The sequence below is a fragment of the Eurosta solidaginis genome, chromosome 3 (genome assembly GCF_040869045.1).
Source record: "Eurosta solidaginis isolate ZX-2024a chromosome 3, ASM4086904v1, whole genome shotgun sequence".
In the NCBI taxonomy this organism is placed as follows: Eukaryota; Metazoa; Arthropoda; class Insecta; order Diptera; family Tephritidae; genus Eurosta; species Eurosta solidaginis.
In genome coordinates this window covers 10,929,564-10,952,419 of record NC_090321.1, presented here as the reverse complement: position 1 = coordinate 10,952,419, position 22,856 = coordinate 10,929,564, and the positions used below count along the sequence as shown (strand labels likewise).

Here is a 22,856-nt window from a genome sequence, read left to right as displayed (position 1 = left end):
CTGTATCGAATCATCTTTTTCTAAACTACATTCGTAGTTTCTGTTAAAAAAATATTATGGTTTTGAACAAAATGCCAATTTTCGTCTTCCCTACTTGGTTTTAGTTTGTTATGTTACGAGAAAATAATGTTTATACTTTATTCTTCCAATTTTCAGATACGACTATGAGACTCTACTGCAAAACTCAACATTTTGTTTGGTACCAAGAGGAAGACGTTTGGGTTCATTCCGGTAAGTTTTAGAAATTTTAAGATTTAGTTTATAATACATTTGAAAGAAAGTTTTTTGTTGGTACCTAGCTTACTGTAATGTTTATCATTGTATTAGTGTACTATTTTGAGTTTGCCATACAAGCATTTTTTTATATAAAATTTACCTAAGAATTAATTAATTCTTCATTTATTTTGTTTCAAGGTTTCTTGAAGCTCTACAAGCTGGATGTATTCCAGTTCTGCTTTCAAATGGTTGGGTTTTGCCTTTTGAGTCCAAGATCGATTGGAAAGAAGCCGTTGTGTGGGCCGATGAAAGATTATTGCTACAGGTGAGTGTCATTTACATAATAACAAGTAAGTTTTTCCCGAATCTTGCGATGCGTTGTATGTACATTAGGGCTGGGACTATCCGCATATTCGAATATCCGGATATCCGTTGACACGGATAGAATCCGGACGGCATGGATATCCGGTTAATATTCGTTTGTGAAACTATCCGCATATCCGGATTTATGAAGATACGGTTAATAACCGTATTTTTGGATATCCAGTGAAAGGAACAAATTGGTGTACCATATATTTAACATATATTTAACATTAATAACAATAAATTCGTGGGGCATTTAAATCAATTAACAGTGAATGCAAAAAAGGCTCGTATTGAGAAATATATAATTCGCTGTTAAACACCATTTTCTTCTTGTTCTGGTGTAAGAAAACAAGTGCCGATATCATTTCCCGACTCAAACAATTTCGTGTTTAACGAACTACATTTCCAGCACTTGAAAATATCCTTTCAAAAGCTGCTGAAGTGGGAGGTACCGCAAGATATCTTTTGGCGATTTTCGACAGATTGGGATATATTTTTTCATGGTCTTGACACCAATTGCTGGCACTGAGATTGTGGTTTATTTGTTCTTCGAATAAGTAGCGCTGAAACTAGTCTTCTTCCCTTGTGTCACTGTCATTATCATTTAGGAGTATATCCATGGCCGTGAGGTCATGTTTTCTCAGGCATTCATATCAGCAGTACCCATTTTATTGCCATTTTTCCACATGATTTTTTATTTTGTTACGAAAAGCATCGGTCTCAACGTGCTTCAACTGTTTGATTCTCGGATCAAGACAACTCGCCATATGTGCAATAATGATATTTTCCAGAGATGAATTTTCAATGTCTTCAAAAGAAAAACGTCTTCTCAAGTGTGCAGCTACTTTTTCTTTGAATGTTTTGCCATCCTCGTATCAGTGTTTTTAAATTTCATATGCTTATTAATAATTTTATGAATGATGGGTTTCACTTTAGAAAATGTAATCTCGCTGTCACTGCTAAGCACATTTGTCGCAATTTCGAAAGGGGTGAGTAAATCTATTTAAGAACATCAACTGCATCCCAGTCACTGTCCGAAATTGCGATATTTTGAGCGGCCTTGTTGTTGAAAATTGAACCATCAGCAATTACTGCAATAATAGAAGATCTAAGCTCTTTAACTAATTCCAACATAAAAGCACTGAATTCCATCTAGTTGAACAACTTTGGATTACTTTTTTAACTGTGTTTTCAGTTTGTATTAAATGTTTCTCGAGAGCATATGTGCGTTTACTCGAATGATTGAAACTCATCACCAGTTTTGCAACCTTTTGGATGACTCCAAAACATTCCGGTAATTTCATTTCTAAATTAACACTCAATTGAAGTGTATGTGCACTGCTAGGATGACTGGTTATGTCAGGGCTCAAACCTCTAACAGCATTTGCGTCCATACCATTCTCTTGAAGATCGAAAACCGAATAGTGGCTCCATAGACTTGATGTCGATACTTTATTTTGTAGCGTTTTTTCAGAATATAAACAAATGGCACTGTTCTTATTTTCACTTGTTTGCACAATTGTAGCTTTTTAATTTTTGACGTTAATTTAATAATCTACAAACATATTTTGTGAATAATTTTTCGATGTTTGCTTCGTTCAATTCTGATATGCAGATATTCAACTTTTATATTCCAGTATCCGGACATACGGATATCCCGATTTTCCGTTTACGTATCCGGTTAGCCGAACAGCGGATATCCGGATTTTCCATTTATGAATCCGGATATCCGGATCTTTTGCTTAGTTATCCGGTTATTCGAATATCCGGTTTATGCGGATAGTTGAAAATCCGGATGCAGTTCACGCCCTAATGTACATACACTCGTCAAAGTGAATATTAAGACTTGTTTTTTTGAAAACAATTTTCTCGACGTTTTTTAAAATAAGTAAAATAGCAGCAAAAATGATTTGTAAATTTTATCAGTTATTTTTGTAAGTTAAAAGAATCATTGAATTGGACTGCAAAACAATTTCGAAAATGTTTACAAAAAAACCGAGAAGCTTTACAAAATGTCTACATATTTTGAAGTATTTAAGTATTTAGAATTTCAGGAACCGTTTTGAGTATGCAGCCCTATTCATTTTGGTCTAACTAAAAACTAGTTTGAATTATCTCAAAATTATTAATATCAACTAAAAATGATAGATAGTTTAAATCGAAATCGGGAATAATGTGTTAGCACACGTTGAAATATTTATCTTCATTCGTACGTACAAATATTTTTGCCATTTTATATTTCAGGTCCCAGACGTGGTTCGCTCTATATCATTGGAGCGAATTTTGGCTTTACGACAGCAGACTCAAGTACTTTGGGAACGCTATTTTGGTTCAATTGAAAAAATTGTATTTACTACATTTGAGGTGAGTACAGAATAAATAAAAGTATTTATGTATGTACATTGTCACCACTATTTTTTCATACAACACTTGTAAGCCAAATATCTTAAAATAGGATCAGTAACAGCACACATTTTTGTTCACAACTTAGGACCAATTGCACCATCTACGGTTAACACTGATCGGGCGAAATCGTACGATTATCTGTGAGATAAAATGCCGACTTTTGTCGGTGGTTGTGGTTTTAATTGTAAAAGTACTTCCGGCAAGCGTAGAGAGTGTGGCGATGGTGGACAATCATTTGCACATTGAAGCTCCGGTATCTGCACCTTCTGGAACTAACCCGACTGCCTCAAGAATGATTTTTTTTTACCCCTCGACTCTTGGGGTTTCAATATGACAATTTACCCTACTGAAAATACCGTTCAGGAAAGAAAAGCAGACATGTATATCAAAACTGCTTGAATTTTTCGATTTCAATTCGATAGCGGTTGACCGTACACCCGCGCACTTCATAAATGTTATTCAAGAATGTTGCAGGGAATATCAAAGATTTTTTTTTCGCCGGACATGGATGTACTCCGAGCAACTCAACTGCAATCCTTTAGATTATTGCTCATGGGGTTGTAAGTGGTGTACACTTATACGGCGACCGACAAAGCGTGTAGATTTTGCTGAAGTCACAATTATAAGGCCCCGAACCGCTTCCGGTGCTAAAAAAAAGTTTTCACTTCAAAAATATGCGATGAAAACGAATTAAATAATCGTTTAGTGTTAGGAGAGATTTTTGTTGAGAAATTGATATACTTTGGTACTTCGTAAACCTGATCTGCAATTCCAGACTTTGAGGGTGGGCACATCGTATCTGTGCATCATCTACACATGCCATCCATCCATGCTTCTGCACTTCATAGCAGGGCGGGTGCGATAAGTAACTTATAGAGAATGATTTTCGTTTGCCGCTTTACTTTTCAATTGCCTTCCTAGTCCAGAGTAGCATTTATTGGCAAGAGCGATTCTTCGCTATATTTTAAAGCTGATGTTGTTGTTTGTGTTAATTCTGGTTCCAAAATAAACGAAATCTTTTACTATATCAAAATTATGTCTGCCGTCAGTGCTAATTCTTTGCTTGATAACTGCAGGTACATAGGTACTTCGTTTTTCGTTTTGTCCTCATTCACCATAAGACCCGTGATCTGCACAGTGAGGCGAAAATTCTCAATGTTAAAGATACATGCTAACATGCTAAAAAGTTAGTTAGTGCTAATTTGCTATAAACCACGACTCCCCAAAAGACAACTCACATAACTCCCAGTGAATTCCGCTATCAACGTCAAATCCCTCACCATTGCAGAAGAGGAATGAAGGTGGACGTTCGTTTGTCCTGACTTCGAATAGGTTGAACTTCTACTTATCCAAACTCAGACCCGACATACTGAATGTGCGTCTCCACATGATGCAATTCATCCCTTCATTTGAAATGTGTAACCAACAGGATACATCTGGTCCAATCCTTTTAAAACTGCCAGTTTTTCTGGGATTCTCTCTCGAAGAGACACAATTTTTGAACTGTTAGTACAAAAACACCATCACATTTTTTTATTTGTTGACCAGTTTCAACGACTCGTTCAGTTTTTGTTTGTTTTAAGGAACCATGCAAAAACTACGACTTTTTCAACCCCTTTTTAAATTTATGAAAGTTTTTAAGTTATACATACAAAAAAGGAGTGATGAGTACCTATATTCAAAACTACGCCGGAGGGTGTAGAACAGATGATACTGGTGTAAATATCATGTAAACTTCACACAAAAGATTAACATGGAACAAAATATAATTAATATTTTCTAAACCATTCTGAAATGGTCACAAAGTCAATTGTCAAATGTCAAATTGTGCCGAAGGTTTTCCGAATAGCTCACAAACGAGGACAGGATTGGTTTGAACACAATCCCAAAATGGTGGAAAATATCCCTGACTAGGTTCCAGAAGTATATGACAGAGTTGTTAACGAATGCAATCCGTGCATTCCCATATATGTGAAAACACTTCTGGATTGCACGCTTTATTCCATTTTTTTTTGATTGCTCTCATTTTTTTAATCGTTATTACTTTTTGTTATTCCGTTATATCATTCCTTATTCCTTAAGTGGCCCAATGAAACCAGGCTTAGCCTGTTCTTTTTTTTGTTTATCGAGTCGTTGATGGGCAGCGGTTTGTCAAGCGTCGAGATCTAAAACTACTCAGCTACAGAAGAGATATCATCAGCTGACTGTAATACTTACACTAATAGATCAGAAACATACATATGTATACGACAATAGTTATTAAAAGAGGTAGGAAGAATCCAAGCTACACATCAGTTGAGTTTGGCTCAAACACCGCAAAGGTTCGTTTAGTTCGAAATTCGTTCTACATTGGTTAAAAGAAGAGTGTCTCGTAATACGAGAGGGAACATTAAAGTTCACTTCGTTCAGAATAAATGGGCCTAATTTTATCATATTGTAACGAATTTACTGCAATTTCCCTTATTTACAATCTTCTGCTAACGTTCGAATCACTAAACTGTTGAATAAATAACTCCACACAAAATGGTCTTTATTAAAGTACTTCACAATAACACTGATACTTCACAACCAATAGCTTGCTTAAATCGAACTGATTGACGTGCCTCTACTGTGGCCGCTTTTATACTGTCCAGTTTCATCGCCGGCATATTTCTAGGCGCTTCTGTTTCCAGACCTTACTAGTTAGTTATCAGCTATAAAATTACTCAGCTGTAACGACAGATGTATGATTTTATAACTTTTCTCATTGCATACTTTCGGGTGTATCTCAGATATATGCATGTAGTTGTGCGTTGCTTCTCCGGTGCGTGTACGTACATATGTGTATACATAATGATTGATTCGTTTATGTAGATACAAGTGACTGTCTGCTTTATTGTTGTTGTGACTTCATTTACTTAGCATCAGGCTAGTGATGCGAGTATCACTTAGTGTCACTAATATTCGTCACAATATATATTTAACCAAGCATTTCCCTTTGACTAGCAAGAGTTGGAATATTGATGAGCTTTAATCGCTTAGTATTAGTTGGGAGAGTATATAAAGAGTCCCATTCTTAAGGCAAATAGTAAAAATTGTGTTTGTTGATTTGAGCTGTCTGCATGTACTTGATAACGAGTGTTCTATATTACTGAACATTATTCTAATATTGGCCTAAAGAATGTTGGAAAAAGAGCTTTAGTTACATATGTGATGTAAAAATCTTTTGATCACTGTAAATGAATTAGTAAATCGACGAATATGGTTCAAAAAGTTTTACATCGCGAACAAGAACCAAAATGGTGCAAGATGGCCACCCTGAGAAAACACCAGAGGAAATATCTACGGCGAGGGAATGTGAACTTTTTATAAATTACTTTTTGTGTATGATAAGAAGGGATCCAAGGGGTACACTGAAAGAAATGGTGCTAGTAAAATCAACAAATCGGTTCTGTTGTTCTTGACTTAACGGAGATTCGATGAAATTGATCGAATTATGGTTAATTCGATCGAGTTCTTTGTCAAGCGAACAAATTAGTTTAGTAATTTCAACAGAAGAGAAATTGTGCTCTTAAGTTAACAAAATTCTGTAAAATTGACAGGTTCCTAATCAATCTAACTGATTTTTTTGTTAACACAACTGATCTCACTGATCATTTCAATAGCGATCAACAGTCAATACATGAGCAAATTTCAAAGAGAATTTTACGCTCACTGCGCTCTCTACTTTGTACTTATGTATGCTGTGTATTATATGTATGCACATATTTACGTATGTATATGGCGGCCGCCGTGTCGCGATGGTAGCGTGCTCCGCCTACCACATCGAAGACCCTGGGTTCACACCCCGGGCAAAGCAACATAAAAATTTGAGAAATAAGGTTTTTCAATTAGAAGAAAATTTTCCTAAGCGCCGTCGCCCCTCGGCACTGTTCGGCAAGCACTCCGAGTGTATTTCTGCCATGAAAAGGTCTCAGTGAAAACTCATCTGCCTTGCAAATGCCGCAACATAGGTACTTTCGTACAAAGCTGTCACAACAACTTTTTTTGTTCATTTGACTTCTAAAACTGTCAATTACGAATCAACGATTTGTGCGCAGTTCACTCAACATCTTGTTGCGATGGATAAAAATTGACAGAAATTTTGGTTGAATTTTTTTTGAATCTTTTTCTTTCAGTGTAAAACCGGGTTGAAATGCAAGCCGATAAGTTTTTAAAATAAATACAGATTGGCATACTTTGTCAAAAATCGTTATAACTTAATCTGTACGACGATTTTTTCTTAAACCGTTAGAAATGTGAGTTGTGAACTCCAGTAAATTGGTGATGGTAGATCTATTCTTACAAAACTCATTTTGAGAGCGTGCAATTAAAGAAAACATATGTCACCTGGTATCATGAAAGGGACATATTGTGCGAAAATACCGTTGTTCACTTTTTGAGTGATTCTTATAAGAAATTTAACGCTCTTTCCAATGGAACAACCGCAGTTTTTCGCAAATCGCATTTAAAACCAAATCGGACCACAAATACGATTTTTTGAAATATTTCGATCCATGCGCCACCTATAAGAGTTTTTTTTTATTATTTTCTTAGTATTCTGTGAGACTGATAAATGTAAGCAGTACGTTTATAAGGAAGCAGGTTGGGAATATCACAGGCCCGAATTTCATATTCTTTCAAGTTCCTTAAATATAATAACACATCTTCTGAAGATAAGTACGGTTACTAACTGAATGAAATGGGTGCAGTGAATATGGATATCCGGTAGACACATTATAAGGTTCTTTTGAGCAATTGGATTTTAAAGATTCTGCAAATAAGTTAACAATATCTTGAACCACGAATGATAGGTTCCGGATCGGCGTCGTGTCAACCTCATCAATAAATAAAACTTAGCACGTCTTGCAACCGTATTTAAGTGCATATTTAATGATAGACAAAAGCATTTTGTACATTACATTTAGTAACAACATAAATAGTGCCGAGTGTAAATTACTTACACATTTTGCTTAATATTGAGGATATGTTTAAATGCACAATATAAATTTGAAATGTTTACTTATTTGTGCTAGTCTTGACTATAGCGTAGAGTTTATTATTTAATATTATGTATTTAATATGTAGAAACGTCTGATAGCGCTTTCGCGCTCTTGTTTATTGATACTTAGAATAGTAGTGAAAAAAGGCTTCTTACGCCCGTTGAACCAACGCCGGAGCCGAGCGTAAAACCGGTGCCTGTTGATCGGTGTCGGGATGCGTGACTGGAAGTGTTTGAACGAACACGGTCGTAGCTGGCAACATCCTGCATAAAAAAACATAAATGAAAATAAGTGTTATTAAGATACTCGGTGTGAAATTTGAAATAATTTACTGGTCGATCAAAAATTCTACTTGCTGACAATGGCTGCAGATGTGACACATGTTACAAGTGTTGTAAATCGACAAAATTCTCACCTCTTTGTCAGCGTTCGCTAAAACGCTGCGCATGGAATCAGCTACTGGCCATTTTTTCTTCATAACTAGATTTTGTGGGGGATCATGTGCAACTCCGGCATCTACTGACCATATTGTAACGCTAGCGCCGGCATTAATTTTGGAACCGCGTGAAAACTTGAATGCTAACTCTTCGTCACCTGCTATACGAGTTAGCTGCCAACCTGTTAGATGTATCTCTTCGTTACCCTTGTTATGTAGTTTAATATATCGCCCTTCACTATCTGCGTCGATTATTTGTAAATCGCCTTTAGCGGCAGAGTTTACAGAATATTCGGACAAATTACGATCTTCCGACTCATCAATAACGGTGCGACGACGCTTGACAGCACTGCCACCAACGCCTGGTGGAGCAGAACGGCGACCACTTGGTGTAACGCGTCCAGAACGTGAAGTTGTGCTTACTGATAAATGAGTGCCATTTGAATAACCTGAATCGGTATTTGTGCTTGTTGCCCCTGCACGGTTGGGAGATGAAATATTTAGTCGGCGTTCCTCTCCACACAGCAATTTGTCATAGGCAGCAATCTCTAGATCTAACGATACTTTAATATCCATAAGATCTTGATATTCTTGTAGTTGATGCGCCATTTCGTCACGCATACGTTGAAGTTCAGCCTCCAACGAGGTTATGTATTGATTGTGACGTGCTCGTTCACTATCTAATAGGTTCTCTAATTCACGTATACGTGCCTAAAGAATTCGCAATTAAATAAAATTAATGTTAAAATTAGTTATAGATACTGGTATTAGAGTAAAAACAAACATGCTTACATTAAGGCCTGCGTTGGTGTTCTCTAGATCCTGTATCTTAGCATTAAGCCCATCAATTTTTGTACGCATTATACGAATTTCTTCGGTAGCATGTGCCGTTGAGTTAGCTGCACGATTGGCGGCAGCTTGGAGATTTTTGATTTCATTGTCATATAACAATTCGATTTCCTCACGATTGGCGCGCATTTGCGCTTCATACTGATCGCGCAACTCTTGGAGAGATTGCTGTAATTTAGCTTCATATTGTTTGGATAATCTGCCGTCTATTTCGCTAATTTCGATTTGACGGCGTGATCGTGTTTCAGTGAGCTCCCGAGTGTGTACCTGATCTTTGAAACTTAGTTCCTCACGTAGGCTTTGGTTTTGATTTTCTAAGTCTACGCGTGCCAATGTCTCAGCTTCGAGTTGTTTACGTAGATCAGCGAGTTGCTTTCGTAATCTTTCATTTTCAGCAGCAAGATCCTTAGCGAGATCATCCGCTTTCTTCCGATCAGCTAAAGCCTGGTTGTATTTGCCGTTTACTTCATTATAGCGAGTTTCATATACACGTGCACTATTTTCAGCTATGGCGCATTCCTTGGTTTTTTTGTCCAACCTGTTTTTGTTTTAATTTAAGAAACAAATGTTAATTGGTATATGCATATGTAGTATATTTTGAAAAATTTAAGAAGCAGAGAAAGTCGATCTGGCCAACACAAACAACTAATTAAAAAAAAAACACTTGATATTTTATATACATACCTATGAATGTATGCATTTACATATTGAAATGAGTAGAAAGTGACGAAAAAAATACACTAAATGACATCATCAGAAGTATGAAGATTTATGTATGTATGTGTGCACGCATAAAGTACGTTTTTAGGAAAATGTGATATATTTTGTTTTAGAATAAATTTACCGTTAAACCTTAATTAACATTTTTATAGCAAAGTGCCATAAAACGGCGTGTGTTCCGTCTGTGCGAGTTAAACTTAAAAACTACATGGCTATTGTTTTTTTTTTAACAGCGCTCACCAATGATCGGTGAGATTCGTCAGAATATTTTTGAGTGTTTTTGTTGTCCATATTTCAGCCGTTTCAACGAGACGTCAAACAAGTTAATATTTGGGTACGCAAACCTGTGCGGGGTCTGTTAGTTTATTATACGATCGTTCGAAAAATTTTGAGTTTATTTCAAGAAGCTTATACATACATACATACATGCATACAAATACAATATATATCTATTCTCTATAGCAAACAAAGGCTTTGTCTGTAAAACTTTTTACGACAGTAGCATTTGTTGACAAAAATGTATATTTTGCACGTATGTACATGAATTGTTTACAATGATTATTTTTAAACCCCTAACCAAACATTCATTAATGCCGATTTCACACAGAGGCTTAATTAAATAATTAGTCAAGCTTTCTACATTAAAGCCCTAATTAAGCTCAATCTTCCATACAAAATACAAATTCTTAATTATCTCATTATTGCTTTGTTGAATGCCTAATCGAGTGAAAAATTCAGTCGGTTTTGCTTGGTGCTGTTCGAATTTTGTTGTCAGTGTAACAAATGAAAATCAAAAATAAATTATTTCCAATAATTTACGAAAAATAGAAAAAACACGAAAAAATTTATAATTTAATAATTTTATTTAAGCTGGCTCGAAATTATTGATTTCAACTAAAGGTCGCTTATAAAAAAAAAATCAAAATCTGTTATTCAAAATTTAATTTTCGCTGCATTTGCTGCAAAATATAATACTGCTTTTTCAAAAATAGGCACATATTCGGTTAGGTGCAACATCTATGGGTAGTTGCGTATGCATTTCATTTTGATTGTATTTATAGTTAAGAAGGCAAACGGCTGCTTTCCATTTTAACTATTTTTTTGTAAAAAGGAAATATTTTTTTGGGGCTGCTGACAGATGTTCGCTTAATGAAGCAAAAAGCCGTGTATGAAAAGGGAAACTTAAATATTTCATTAAATAGAATTGTGATTTGATTAAGTTTCTGTGTGAAAACGGTATAAGGCTGCTTAATCCACTGAAGGAAAGTGTGTGCGACTTTTTGGTCAATTTATTTTTACAAAAGTTGTCTAATGAAATATTTTGTACCTGATTTTTTTAAAGCTTATTTCTAGTAGTTAATTATAACTTTTTGTGTAACGAGTTCATTATTTTCTTTCCCTTTGCCTTATATGCATATGTATGAGAGTATAAAAAAACAACAAAAATTATTAACAAGTTTTGTGAAACGAAACAAAATTAAACAAATTTTTGGAAATTCTATTTTATAAAAATTTCTTTTTATTAAAGAAATAAGTGCATTTTCTAGCGAAAGCTATGCTAACTAATTCAAAAATAAATTTTGAAATATTAAAAGTTAATAAAGAATATTATTATTTTTTTTAATTTTACATACTTTTTTGGGTATTGTTTTTTAGTTCAACTCATTTAGATTTTCTTCTATGAAATAAAATTAAATAAACTAAATGTTTTCATACATTTAAAGCGATACGGGCAATCCCCGGTTAACTCATATAAATAAAAGAAAATTTTCAACATTCTTCGAAAATAAGAAATTATTAAAAAAGTAATGTGAAACTCGAGTGACTTGAAATTTGTTATTAGTTACACTAAAACTGAACTAGACTACTTAACTGCAAACTCAAATTGTGTCCCAAAATTATAGGTAAAAATTTAGAATTGTCAAAAAAAGGTAGAATTCGAAAACTTTTTGAGATTTACATAGTTTTTATATTATTATTCAATACAAAAATTTTCGCAATCTTTTTTTGTTAGTTCTATTTTTGCTAAAATATTTCGTTCTTTCTATTTCGGACGAAAAAATAATATAATTTGTTATATATGTATTAAATTATATAAAATTATCGATAAAAATTATTAAAACAAATTAATGAACTAAATAAATTTGTTAAAAACTTTAGCTATAATTTTTTATACATACATACATACATATGTCTAAAAGAATATAAATGCTACTTTTCAGAATTTTTTTCTTTTAACCTAGAATTTCCTAATTTTCCTGCGAAAATGGCACGACAAACAAAGCAGCAAATATGTTAGTAAAAAAAAAAAATTTGAAGTAGCACACCGTTTATTGAAGTGGAATCGCAGGCCTTAATTTCTCAGTATATCGCGCCAAATTATTATCATGTAAATATGAACTAAATAATGCCCCTAATTTATTGCTTTTATGTGCTGATTAACATTCCATTTAAACTTTTTGAATTTGCTTGAACACGTTTTTGTGTATTTTTATGCCGCTACATTTTTTGTTTGTTTATGCTTCCAAAATTTAGCGCGGAGGGAACGTAATAATCTTTATTTTTGGTCAAATGACATCACGCTAAACCGCTTTATATATGTATGTATGTATGTCGAGAGCTTTGTGCGTATATATGTATGTACATAAATATTTCCATTTGATCAAAAACAACCGACCTTCGGATTTTGTTGATGTTTTCAAATGCATACATATATATGTACATAAATATCTATTTTGTGTGGTTGTATTGTATATACAAACTAATCCGTATAATTTAATGTTAAAATCAACTAACTTCAACCCGGTTGGAGTTTCTTTGTATTTTATTATTATTATTTATGTACACATTCTCCCCTTTTTATTCAATGCTCTTCGTAATGCTTGCTACATATTTTTTTTCTATGTTTGAATGACATCATTCATTAACTTTATTGCCATGTGCTTTTGTAACTTAACTGCTAGAAAATACAACACAAACCCATGACATCATTGATTAAATTCGGCTTTACGTACTTAATAAATGCGTGATACAAATTTACGTTTACCTTCTGAATGAGCTGTAGCCAGCATATTTTTCTTTTTACATATCTACATAGTACATATGTATATACACATGCAAATATAGAATATGTATGTATGTATGTACATGTGTGAGCTATTGGAATTTGTAATTTACGTTTCAAGTTGCTACGTTGTTGTTTACCTTTGTTTGAGGTCATCATTTTCTTCCCATAATCGTTTGATGTCAATCTCCAATTTAGCTTTTTCCTTTGAAGTTTCATCCAATAATTTACGCGCAGCTGCTAATTCCTTCTCATACATTGCCTTTATATTGGACACTTCTCGAGTGACCGTGTCTTGTGCTATATGCAGCTCTTGCGTTAATCTGTTGTTATCATTTTCCAGATTACGCATACGATCAATGTAGCAAGCTAGACGATCATTCAAATGCTGCAGTTCCTCCTTTTCCTGTATCCGAGTGGTACGTGCAGGACTAGTGGTGCCGGGACTTGTGGCACCACCTCTGCCGGACTGTCCACCCACTGGCGTAGAGGTTGAGGCACGTGAAATGCGTGTAGACACTGACGCACGCTTTTGCGACATTTTTTAAATTTTATTTATGGGTATTACACGCAAAATTAAATGTAATGTGGTAGTTTTTTTTTTTGTTTTGGCCTTTTACTAAGGCAATGAGCGAAAAACTTATATGTATCTGTTAGATAAGTACTTTTTTGTAGTTAAAATTTAGCCGAAGTTATTTGGTTTATTGAATACCAAATTTTATAAACACCTCTACTCTGGTCGACTTGAAAATTTCAACTGAATATAAATACTTAACGTTAGCTGCAAACGTTTGTAGACCAAAGCAAAAAAATGAAATCATCATCGACGAAATTAGGCGAAGCTAATGTTCACAGTTGGGCATAGTGCACTAAATTCTTAAGAAGTGACTCATTTTTTTCTTATTCATCTCAAATGAAGAACAGAATAGCGGATGAATAGGTGATAGCCAAATTTGTATTTGAAGTAATATTCAAAGCTTACTTACTCAATTGGCCCTTAACCATTCAAACAATTACGGCCACCAACAAGGCGCGCCAGTCGCTTCTTCGTTGGGTTAACTGTCGCTAATTGGTGGCGATACCAAGAAAATTTAAATCGTTTTCTTCCAGCGGAGCGTGGCCGCTCTCTTCCTCTGCTTCCATAGGCGGGTTCCGATAAGAATACTTTTTTGGCCGGAGCATCATCTTTCATTTGCATAAGATGGCAAAGCCAGCGTAGTCGCTATGTTTTAATTCGGTGGACCATGTCGGTGTCTGCATAAAGCTCGTACAGCTCATCAATTGATAGACACGTAGGGGCCCATAAATCTTTCGAATAACTTTTCTGTCAAATACTCCCAGAGAGTGACTTGCAGAACATGATTTTCGTGTGTCGACATAGGACTTTAACCTTCAATTGCCAACTCAGTCCAAAGTAGCATTTGTTGGCAAGAGTGATTCTTTGATTTTTATTACTGCCAACAGTGACGTGCTGACTCTTTGCTTGATTACAGCAGGTACTTCGTTTTGTGCTCATTCACCATAAAACCAATCCCCTCCGCTTCCTTTTACAATTTGGAGTAAGCAGGAGCTAGGGAGAGGCTGTTTAACATGCCAACCTAATATAAACGCACGCAAGTCATTTTCTGTCAAAAATGGCTCATGCACATACAACTTGTATGAGAGCAACCCAAATTGAATTTGCTGCGTGAAAACCTAACTCGATTTCCAATTTTTGTTCTGCGTGACATTTAGATTTGACGTTTGCACACATGCTTTACATTGTCGCAACGCAGGCTTATTTGGGTTAGGGCAAAAAACGCCGGTCGTTTGCGGTCGCTAAAAAACGCAGTGCGGTTTTATTAGGTTGGCATGTAAGCCGATGATGCCAATGTCGTCAGCTTACGCCAGGCAGTGTATTGCTTTAGTACGCAGCGATCAAGGACATAGAATACAAAAATTAAACAGCGTTTGTGAGGGAAATGATTGTGCTTTCAAAAGGTATATGTAGATTTTTAATGAAAATAAGTTTTCGTATTGAATCCAGCCGAAAGATTCATACCTTTGTACGAACAAAAAAAAAAAACAAAAGGAAAAATATGATTCGGTATCCAGATCCAACGCGCCGACGACTTTTCGAAAAGTATCAGCTCGTTTCTGTTGTTTTTTTTTCGAATTGTTTAATTTGCGTCGAAGACTAACACATTTCGTTTTTTGAAAGATGCTAGTCTTGCATGCAAACTGTGTTGTGAATCGTGCTAGTCTTCCACGCAAGTAAAGAATTGCGCTCATTTTCTCCGCGAATAATGGCACGTTTTCGTCTTCCATAGGAGTTTGAAATGAGCTAGTGTTCGTTGGGAGCGACGCTATGTACTGGCTAATTTTATAGCTCTTACAAGCCTGCAGACCTCAGAAGTTTTCGTATTTCAATATATCACTTTGGTTTTTGTTTTGCCTTGAATAATAGGCACAGATACAAATTCACACTTTGAATATAAAAATATATTTTCACAGCACTCCCATATGCCCTCACAGAAAGTGCTTGAATTTCAAATGAAAGTACAAAGAAAACGCAACAAACAATTTTTCAAAAATATTGTAGGACTGAGAAAAATTTAAATTCAAAATTTATTTATTAAGGGGACCGTCAAAATTCTTTAAACATTTAACATAATTTTTTTTTCAATTTAAAAAAGTTTTAGTGTACATTAGACTGGGTCGATTTATTAACCGATATCGCGCCATCGATTTTTCGATAGGATTTGCGCTCAGGAAAAAAAGTTTCACTACGCATACCCAAAAAAATAATTTTCAAGCCTGCGAAAAAAAAAATGGCGAAAGGGTAAATTCATTGTGAATTCATACAAGTGAAAAATCTTTATATTCCTCCATTTCCATACCTACCTGTCATATAATAGCTGACAGGGAGAACGGCTGTCGCGAATGGCCAGAGAATGGAAGAAAGGTTTGTTTTTTGCTCGCGGTTAATAAATTGAAGTGTCATGAATTGACCATTCGTGTTTCAAATCAGCTTTTCTTTTAAATGTGTATACAGAAAATCAGACTACATATTAATATTCATTTCTAAAATCTAGTTAATAGATTAAATTTGAGCAGACAGTTAAGCAAACATTTTAAAATATGTAAATAATGCAATATACCCGTCGTCTTCAAAAGCGTTTGAAAAACGCTATTGAGCAAATGATTTAAATAATCGAACAGCCATTGAACAGGTGAACGGGGCTGCTTACTATTGTGAACGTTGTTATCAAACTTTCGCCACTTGTATGAATACACATTGGGTACATTTTTCGACCAAAACACTCCCCAAAACTGAAAAAAAAAAAAAATTTGTTTTTTCAAAAACTGTTATTGCCAAAATATTTTTTGGGTTTTTGGGGAGTGTTTTGGTCGAAAAATTTACCCTTTCGCCAATTTTTTTTCGCAGGCTCGAAAATTTTTTTTTTGGGTATGCCTAGTGGAACTTGTTTTTCCTAAGCCCAAATCCTATCGAAAAATCAATTGCGCGATATCGGTTAATAAATCGACCCAGTCTAATATGCACACTGGTATTTTATTTCTAATTAATCAAGTTAAAATATTGGATAAAGATTTTTTACCAATAAGCATTTTTTGAACATAACTTTTTTTTGTCTTTTTGACTATTTTGATGAAACGCCCATATTTTTGTTGCTTCTTCAGTTTTCTGTGATAAAAATAACAATAACTTAATTAATTTAAACCGCCTATAGCACATGAAACATTACTAATACAACCTTTTTAGTGATAGTAGAAAGTTTCTAACAATCACTACCCAATAAGTGCAAGTTGTGTGTTTATTGCACTTTGCCCAACTATGCAAATATTTACATATTAAACGAGTCGGAGCTCGACAGCTATAAGCAGTGCGCACTCCCAAATTTATGCCATACCCTCTCTGGCTAGAGTGTATCCGAGCACAGTTTTTTTTACATACATACATAACTGTATACTTGCTTTGATACAAATATGTATACACTCAAACTCAAAACAATAGGTACGAAATTTAAAACGGTTTTGTTTGTAACTTAATTTACTTAAGTGTATTTAATTATTCGCACATACTAATGATAGATATTTATATTGGTAACAACTAACCCAATTATTTCTATATTATATTTATATTATATTTTTTCAAATTAAGGGTGTTTAGCGGTCTGTTGCAATTGACTCAGTTGCGGATTCACCATGCCCCATATAATAAATTGTACGATTTAAATACTTTAAGAAAAGTGAAAAGGAAATAAAGCTTCATATCGAGCCATAACAGCAACTTTAGTGTACCCAACAAACATAAAAATTTGCAGAAGGCTTTCAAGTGCAACTCCATATTTCCAGGGGCAAATTCCAAGAAAATAAGTAAGGATTATCTCATCTTTTGTATAGAGACATAATGCTAACCTTTTTCCTTGGAATTAAGTCACTTGAAATTATGTCGTGGCTTTTAAAATACCTTCCCCTATGCGGTATGAGGGAATTCTGAATGTAAACGTAAGGTGTCAGCGTAAGCGTAGTAGAGTACTAGAGAATATGTAGGCGTCGGCGTAGTTTGTGCTATTGGTATAGTGTATGGAGTACTAGCGTAATGTGGGAACAAGGTACGTGGTGGAGTAGATAGTATGCGCCAAATCACAAAGCAAGTCACCTACATATGTACATATACTTTTTTAAAGTCTCTGAGCATATACACAATTTTTATACATGTAATTGCACGAAGATATGTATACACTGCTGTTTTGTTGGAAATAATGAGCCAGAGACATAATGGCAAACATGAGCAAATGCTTAATTTTTATTACTGATATTATGAAATACATTTGTTTTATCAGAATTTCATTTAAGTTTTTCTAAAATACTTAGGCCCAATTGCAGAACGGCAAGTTAACCTCGCATGAGAGGTTGAATTCATAAATTTTTGACAAATTTTTTAAATTAACTCTGAGCTAAAAAATAACGTGCCGCTCTGCCAGTGTCCTAATTAGCTTTTCTAAAATACAGTTAAATTTCTTCGAAATATTGTTAGAAAAGTTTTAGTGCCGCTCTCGGCTTATGTATTTTCTTCTTTTCCCCACTCCCATTTTCAGTGCTAAGTCTTACCAATGACGGAGTAAACTGCGCTGCGTCATCAACTGCTACTACGCCACATCACAAATATCAGTTTCACAATAAATACTAAGCTATAGCGTGGTTGTTGTTGTTGTTGTAGCGATTAGGTTACTCCCCGAAGGCTTTGGGGAGTGTTATCGATGTGATGGTCCTTTGTCGGATACAGATCCGATACGCTCCGGTAACACAGCACCATTAAGGTGCTGGCCCGACCATCTCGGGAACGATTTATATGGCCACATTGAACCTTCAGGCCATCCCTCCCTCCCCACCCCCAAGTTCCATGAGGAGCTTGGGGTCGCCAGAGCCTCGTCTGTTAGTGAAACGGGATTCGCCGCTCGAAGGTGAGGTTGACAATTGGGTTGGAGAAGCTATATATTGCGCTACACAACCCCTTGAATCCCCTATAGCGTGGTAAACTGCGTCTGTTACAATTTGCTATTTTCATAGAGAGAATAAAATTATGATTAAAATTTATTTATTTTATTTTTTTTTTCAAATAAGAAGGGCACAAAAGTTCTTCCATACCCAATCTTTACAAGCAGTAAGAGCTTTGATAAAAGGATAACGAATAGGCTATGTTATCAATCATATCATATGTTGATACTTATTTCTAATTATTTTCTATTTATTTATTTTTTGTATAGATAATTCGCGAACGCTTACCAGATTATCCGATTCGCAATACATTTGTATGGAATACATCGCCGGGTGCTCTTCTAACGCTTCCAACTTTTGCTGATAGCTCTAGGTAAACATAAATATTTGCTTTTTATACTATATTGATTAAATTGAAATATATATGTTTTATTTTAATTACTAGATATATGCCATTTTTATTGGATTCATTGGGAGTAGAATCTCGTCACAATTATACCGCTGTCATTTATGTACAAATTGGTTCAATGTTAGGTCCAAATACGGCGCTATATAAATTAATCAAAACCATTTCAAAAAGCCAATTTGTAGATAGAGTAAGTTAAATTTATAAATGCTAACAATAATTGTTAATTTTAACATTCAATTTGATTCTTAGATATTGGTTCTTTGGGCTGCTGACCGTCCTATACCATCAAAGAAACGATGGCCAACAACTTATCACATACCATTCCATATAATAACTTTAAGTGGATCAACTGTTGGAAAATCCTCTCGCTCAATAAAGAAAAATTCAAGTGAAACATTAATAAATAATAGCACATATTCTGCTGGCATAGCTGATAAGCACGAATTGAAGCATACTAGAGAAGAACTGTTAAATATATATGATGAGCGTCCGAGTATATCGCAGCGTTTTTATCCATATCCTGAAATACAAACTGATGCTGTACTTTCGCTCGACGAAGACTCAATACTCAATACGGACGAATTGGATTTTGCGTATATAGTTTGGCGCGACTTTCCAGATAGAATTGTGGGTTATCCTGCTCGCGCACACTTCTGGGATGATTCAAAGGTTGTAGTGTAATATACGCTGAAATCTATAATTGCCACTAACATTTTTTATTTTTCTAAAGAATGCTTGGGGCTACACATCTAAATGGACTAACTATTATTCGATAGTTTTGACTGGCGCAGCTTTTTATCATCGATACTACAACTATTTGTATACCAATTGGCTTTCACTATTGCTTCTCAAGACTGTACAACAATCATCCAATTGCGAAGATATACTTATGAATTTATTGGTATCCCATGTAACGAGAAAACCACCGATTAAAGTGACTCAACGCAAAGGCTATAAAGACCGCGAAACAGGACATTCCCCTTGGAACGATCCCGATCATTTTATACAAAGGCAAAGTTGTCTCAATACATTTGCTGCAGTTTTTGGGTGAATATATTTTTATTATTTTCATATCTTAAGTCATAGTTAATAACATTTTGAAATCGTTTTAATTTATATCCTTAGTTATATGCCGTTGATACGATCAAATTTACGTCTTGATCCGGTATTATACAAAGATCCTGTGTCCAATCTACGTAAGAAATACCGCCAAATAGAACTCGTTGGCAGCTAGCACTACATGCATATGTATAAGTTATAAAATAAAGCTTAACTGCATTGAGTTTCTCAGCCAAAATATATGTATACATACATAAATGCATTCAAAATGCACAAGATAAGCTATAAAAGTAGTTACAGATTTACAAATCAAATGTATTTATTGCAATAATAGACTACAAGTTAATGATGTAGCTTGCGACTTGACGAATATAATAGAAATAGTCGTAGAACTGTAAGCCAAATTACTGCTAGAACTTTATAAGTTGTGTTTTTGATATAACGAATGTAAATGGCTTAGATACATATATAGTCTGTCGTCAGTCAGGCTGATAGCGTAGCGTTTGGCGTCCAGCTAACTTTAAAGGATATTTCCCTTTCCACTTATTTGAAAACCCTAAAAAATGTAAAGCAAGAAATCAATTTATTTTTTAAAAAGTTTTACATATTTCATACGTGAGTTAGCCAGATTTAGGCACGCCAAACTGCGCCATTTTAGAATTGAAGCTGTGAAACACTACTTTTTATCGTTAAGTGAATTCAGGCCCGATTTTTCATACAATAGAAAGCCAAATCAAAACAAAATGAGCGGTATTTCCTGTTACTGACGTCCTACCGTAATATATCGCACTGGAAATATTTCAAGAACAAGCAGCAGTCTGTTGATGGATTGACATCAGCTTGCACTAAAGTATTTTGTTATTAAACTCATCATTGCCACAGAATGCGACTGACTGATTAATGTTCTCCTAGCATTTAAGGTGCGTGCTAATAACTATAATTGTGTTAAGATTTTATAAAGATCTTGCAGTAAGTTGTTGCCCAGGTGCTTTACACTGTCTCACGATGCGAAAAGAAATGCGATTGAAAAGCTGTCAAATCACATAAATTTGTTTAAATTCTTCGCGATGCAGAGTGAGGGCCCAGCTCTTGGACAAAAAATATTATACATATGTAATTATCATTTAACCAACTTTAAAAAAAATCCATTTGTATATATGTACTTTGTGAGCCTGAAATGTGTCACGATTAAGCTGCCGTCCTTGGTAAAAAGGCAATATAGTGTTAATAAGTGAAATGAGAGAAAGTGGTAGCGGAATTTTATTTACTTAAAAAAAATAATAAATAGTTTCATTATTAGTCTTGCACTTTTGAACGATATTTCACGTTTATTTTCATTTAATTCTGACAAAAGTATTGTCATGGTGCTCGAAATAATTCAATACGTAATACACGAATAATTTTTTCCAACTAATTTTAGTAGCATCAAACCTTTCAATGTTCCTTTTAGTGTTGCAATACTGCAACTTTCTCATTAATAACTTCATTTGTGCATTCATTTCATACATTAGCTTCTTTGTTTTTATTTGTATTTTTTTGTGTTTCTGTCAGATTTCGATAAACTTCCGAATGACGCGTGGGAAGGTGTGACGAATAAAATAAGCGGCGCACTCTGCGTATATGTGATTTACTACATTTCAGACCTTTTCTTCATAATACAGTTCAATGCTCAGTACTGCTTTTGCTTTGTAGACTTTCCTACAGTCAAATATAATTGTGATGTTATTTTAATGCTAAAATTGTATGCTGCATAAAATAAAAGCAGGGGTGGCTTTCCGTAATTCGATAGTCGACACTCGTTGATTCGATAATTCAAGTCGATATCGAACGCTCGATGATGCCATTTTAGTTCCCGTATCTTGGTATGATCTCTTTCGTTTGCAGATTTCAAAGGGTGTTTAGAAAGCTTTTTGTAGCTACCAAAATATTTTCTTTTATAAATAGCGTTTGTTTCTTAATCTCTGATGAAAAAATCATTCCCTAAATAATCACCAAAGCATAAGATTATAACTTTCCAAAAGGCAATTCAACACCTAATTTGGTATCGAACAGTTTGTATCTAACGTTCGATACGACGCGTCGACAATGTGTGTTACGGAAAGCGAAAACGATTATTTTATACTCGTTCTTGATCGATATCGAATTACGGAAAGCCACCCCAGTATAATTTATTTAATGCCGGTTTGCCTTGAACAATTGCTTTACTTATTTTATACTTAAGTTATTTTAAAAATTTGTCTACATTTTGAAAAACAAGTTTTAATAATAAATATATTTTTAAATTTAAGTTTAAGGATAGCAGAAATTATTGCCATCAAAATTCGAAAATTCAATAATTTCTCGACTGCCTTTTTGCTTAGTATGGCAGTATAATATAAATTAGTAAAAAATTATTTGTATGTGCGTAAGATGCCATTTATAATAATTCAGTCACAATAATTAAAATTATGTAATTATAATTATAAGATGTTATAAGTTAACAAATGGTAAATGTTTATGATGACTTGACATAGCGGTTATTACTTTAGGTCGCTATTTTTACAATATAAAAACTAATAATTTTTACATTTAGCTAATTTTTTATTGTATGTACATTTGTATATGTATGTAACTATGCTTATGTAAATACATTTATATACATGCACATGTATATATGTATATGCATATTTAGTATGTATATCTGTGTATATAAAACATGTGCATATTAAAGTGTATAAATAAATTCGACACAAATCAAACACCTCTCGCTTTGGTTGCTTTAAATTTTTTTGGCAGAGGCGAATTTTGGAAACAAGCTTATTTTTATTT

The 22,856-nt window shown here is 34.4% G+C and overlaps 2 protein-coding genes across 3 annotated transcripts in view; one reads left to right on the top strand and one right to left on the bottom strand.

The window, feature by feature from the left end:
* ttv (exostosin glycosyltransferase 1 ttv) overlaps nucleotides 1-22,404 on the top strand; it is a 42,779-nt gene extending 20,375 nt beyond the window's left edge. The window contains exons 3-10 of the mRNA XM_067770751.1: nucleotides 157-231; nucleotides 415-541; nucleotides 2,827-2,946; nucleotides 18,850-18,953; nucleotides 19,026-19,176; nucleotides 19,239-19,658; nucleotides 19,720-20,036; nucleotides 20,115-22,404. Of these exons, the coding sequence (XP_067626852.1) occupies nucleotides 157-231; nucleotides 415-541; nucleotides 2,827-2,946; nucleotides 18,850-18,953; nucleotides 19,026-19,176; nucleotides 19,239-19,658; nucleotides 19,720-20,036; nucleotides 20,115-20,223 (1,423 nt within the window). The 3' untranslated portion in view covers nucleotides 20,224-22,404. The remainder of the gene's footprint in view (nucleotides 1-156; nucleotides 232-414; nucleotides 542-2,826; nucleotides 2,947-18,849; nucleotides 18,954-19,025; nucleotides 19,177-19,238; nucleotides 19,659-19,719; nucleotides 20,037-20,114) is intronic.
* LamC (Lamin C) lies at nucleotides 7,871-13,848 on the bottom strand. 2 transcript variants are annotated; one of them, XM_067770746.1, is made up of 4 exons: nucleotides 13,219-13,848; nucleotides 9,238-9,832; nucleotides 8,342-9,156; nucleotides 7,871-8,272 (listed from the first exon to the last, which is right to left on the bottom strand). In XM_067770746.1, exons 1-4 carry the CDS (start codon nucleotides 13,617-13,619, stop codon nucleotides 8,161-8,163), a joined length of 1,923 nt encoding a protein of 640 aa, XP_067626847.1. In that variant the 5' UTR covers nucleotides 13,620-13,848; the 3' UTR covers nucleotides 7,871-8,160. The 2 variants fall into 2 exon arrangements, with proteins under 2 accessions (XP_067626847.1, XP_067626848.1); XM_067770747.1 differs by having other exon boundaries at nucleotides 8,425-9,156; nucleotides 13,219-13,847.
* Nucleotides 22,405-22,856: the final 452 nt, after the last annotated feature.

Coding starts and splice junctions, on each gene's coding strand:
- LamC (XM_067770746.1), bottom strand. CDS start 13,619: ATGTCGCAAAAGCGTGCGTCAGTGTCTACACGCATTTCACGTGCCTCA. Junction 9,833..13,218: donor AATGATGACCTCAAACAAAG/GTAAACAACAAC, acceptor AAACAAAAACAG/GTTGGACAAAAAAACCAAGG. Junction 9,157..9,237: donor ACACCAACGCAGGCCTTAAT/GTAAGCATGTTT, acceptor CGAATTCTTTAG/GCACGTATACGTGAATTAGA.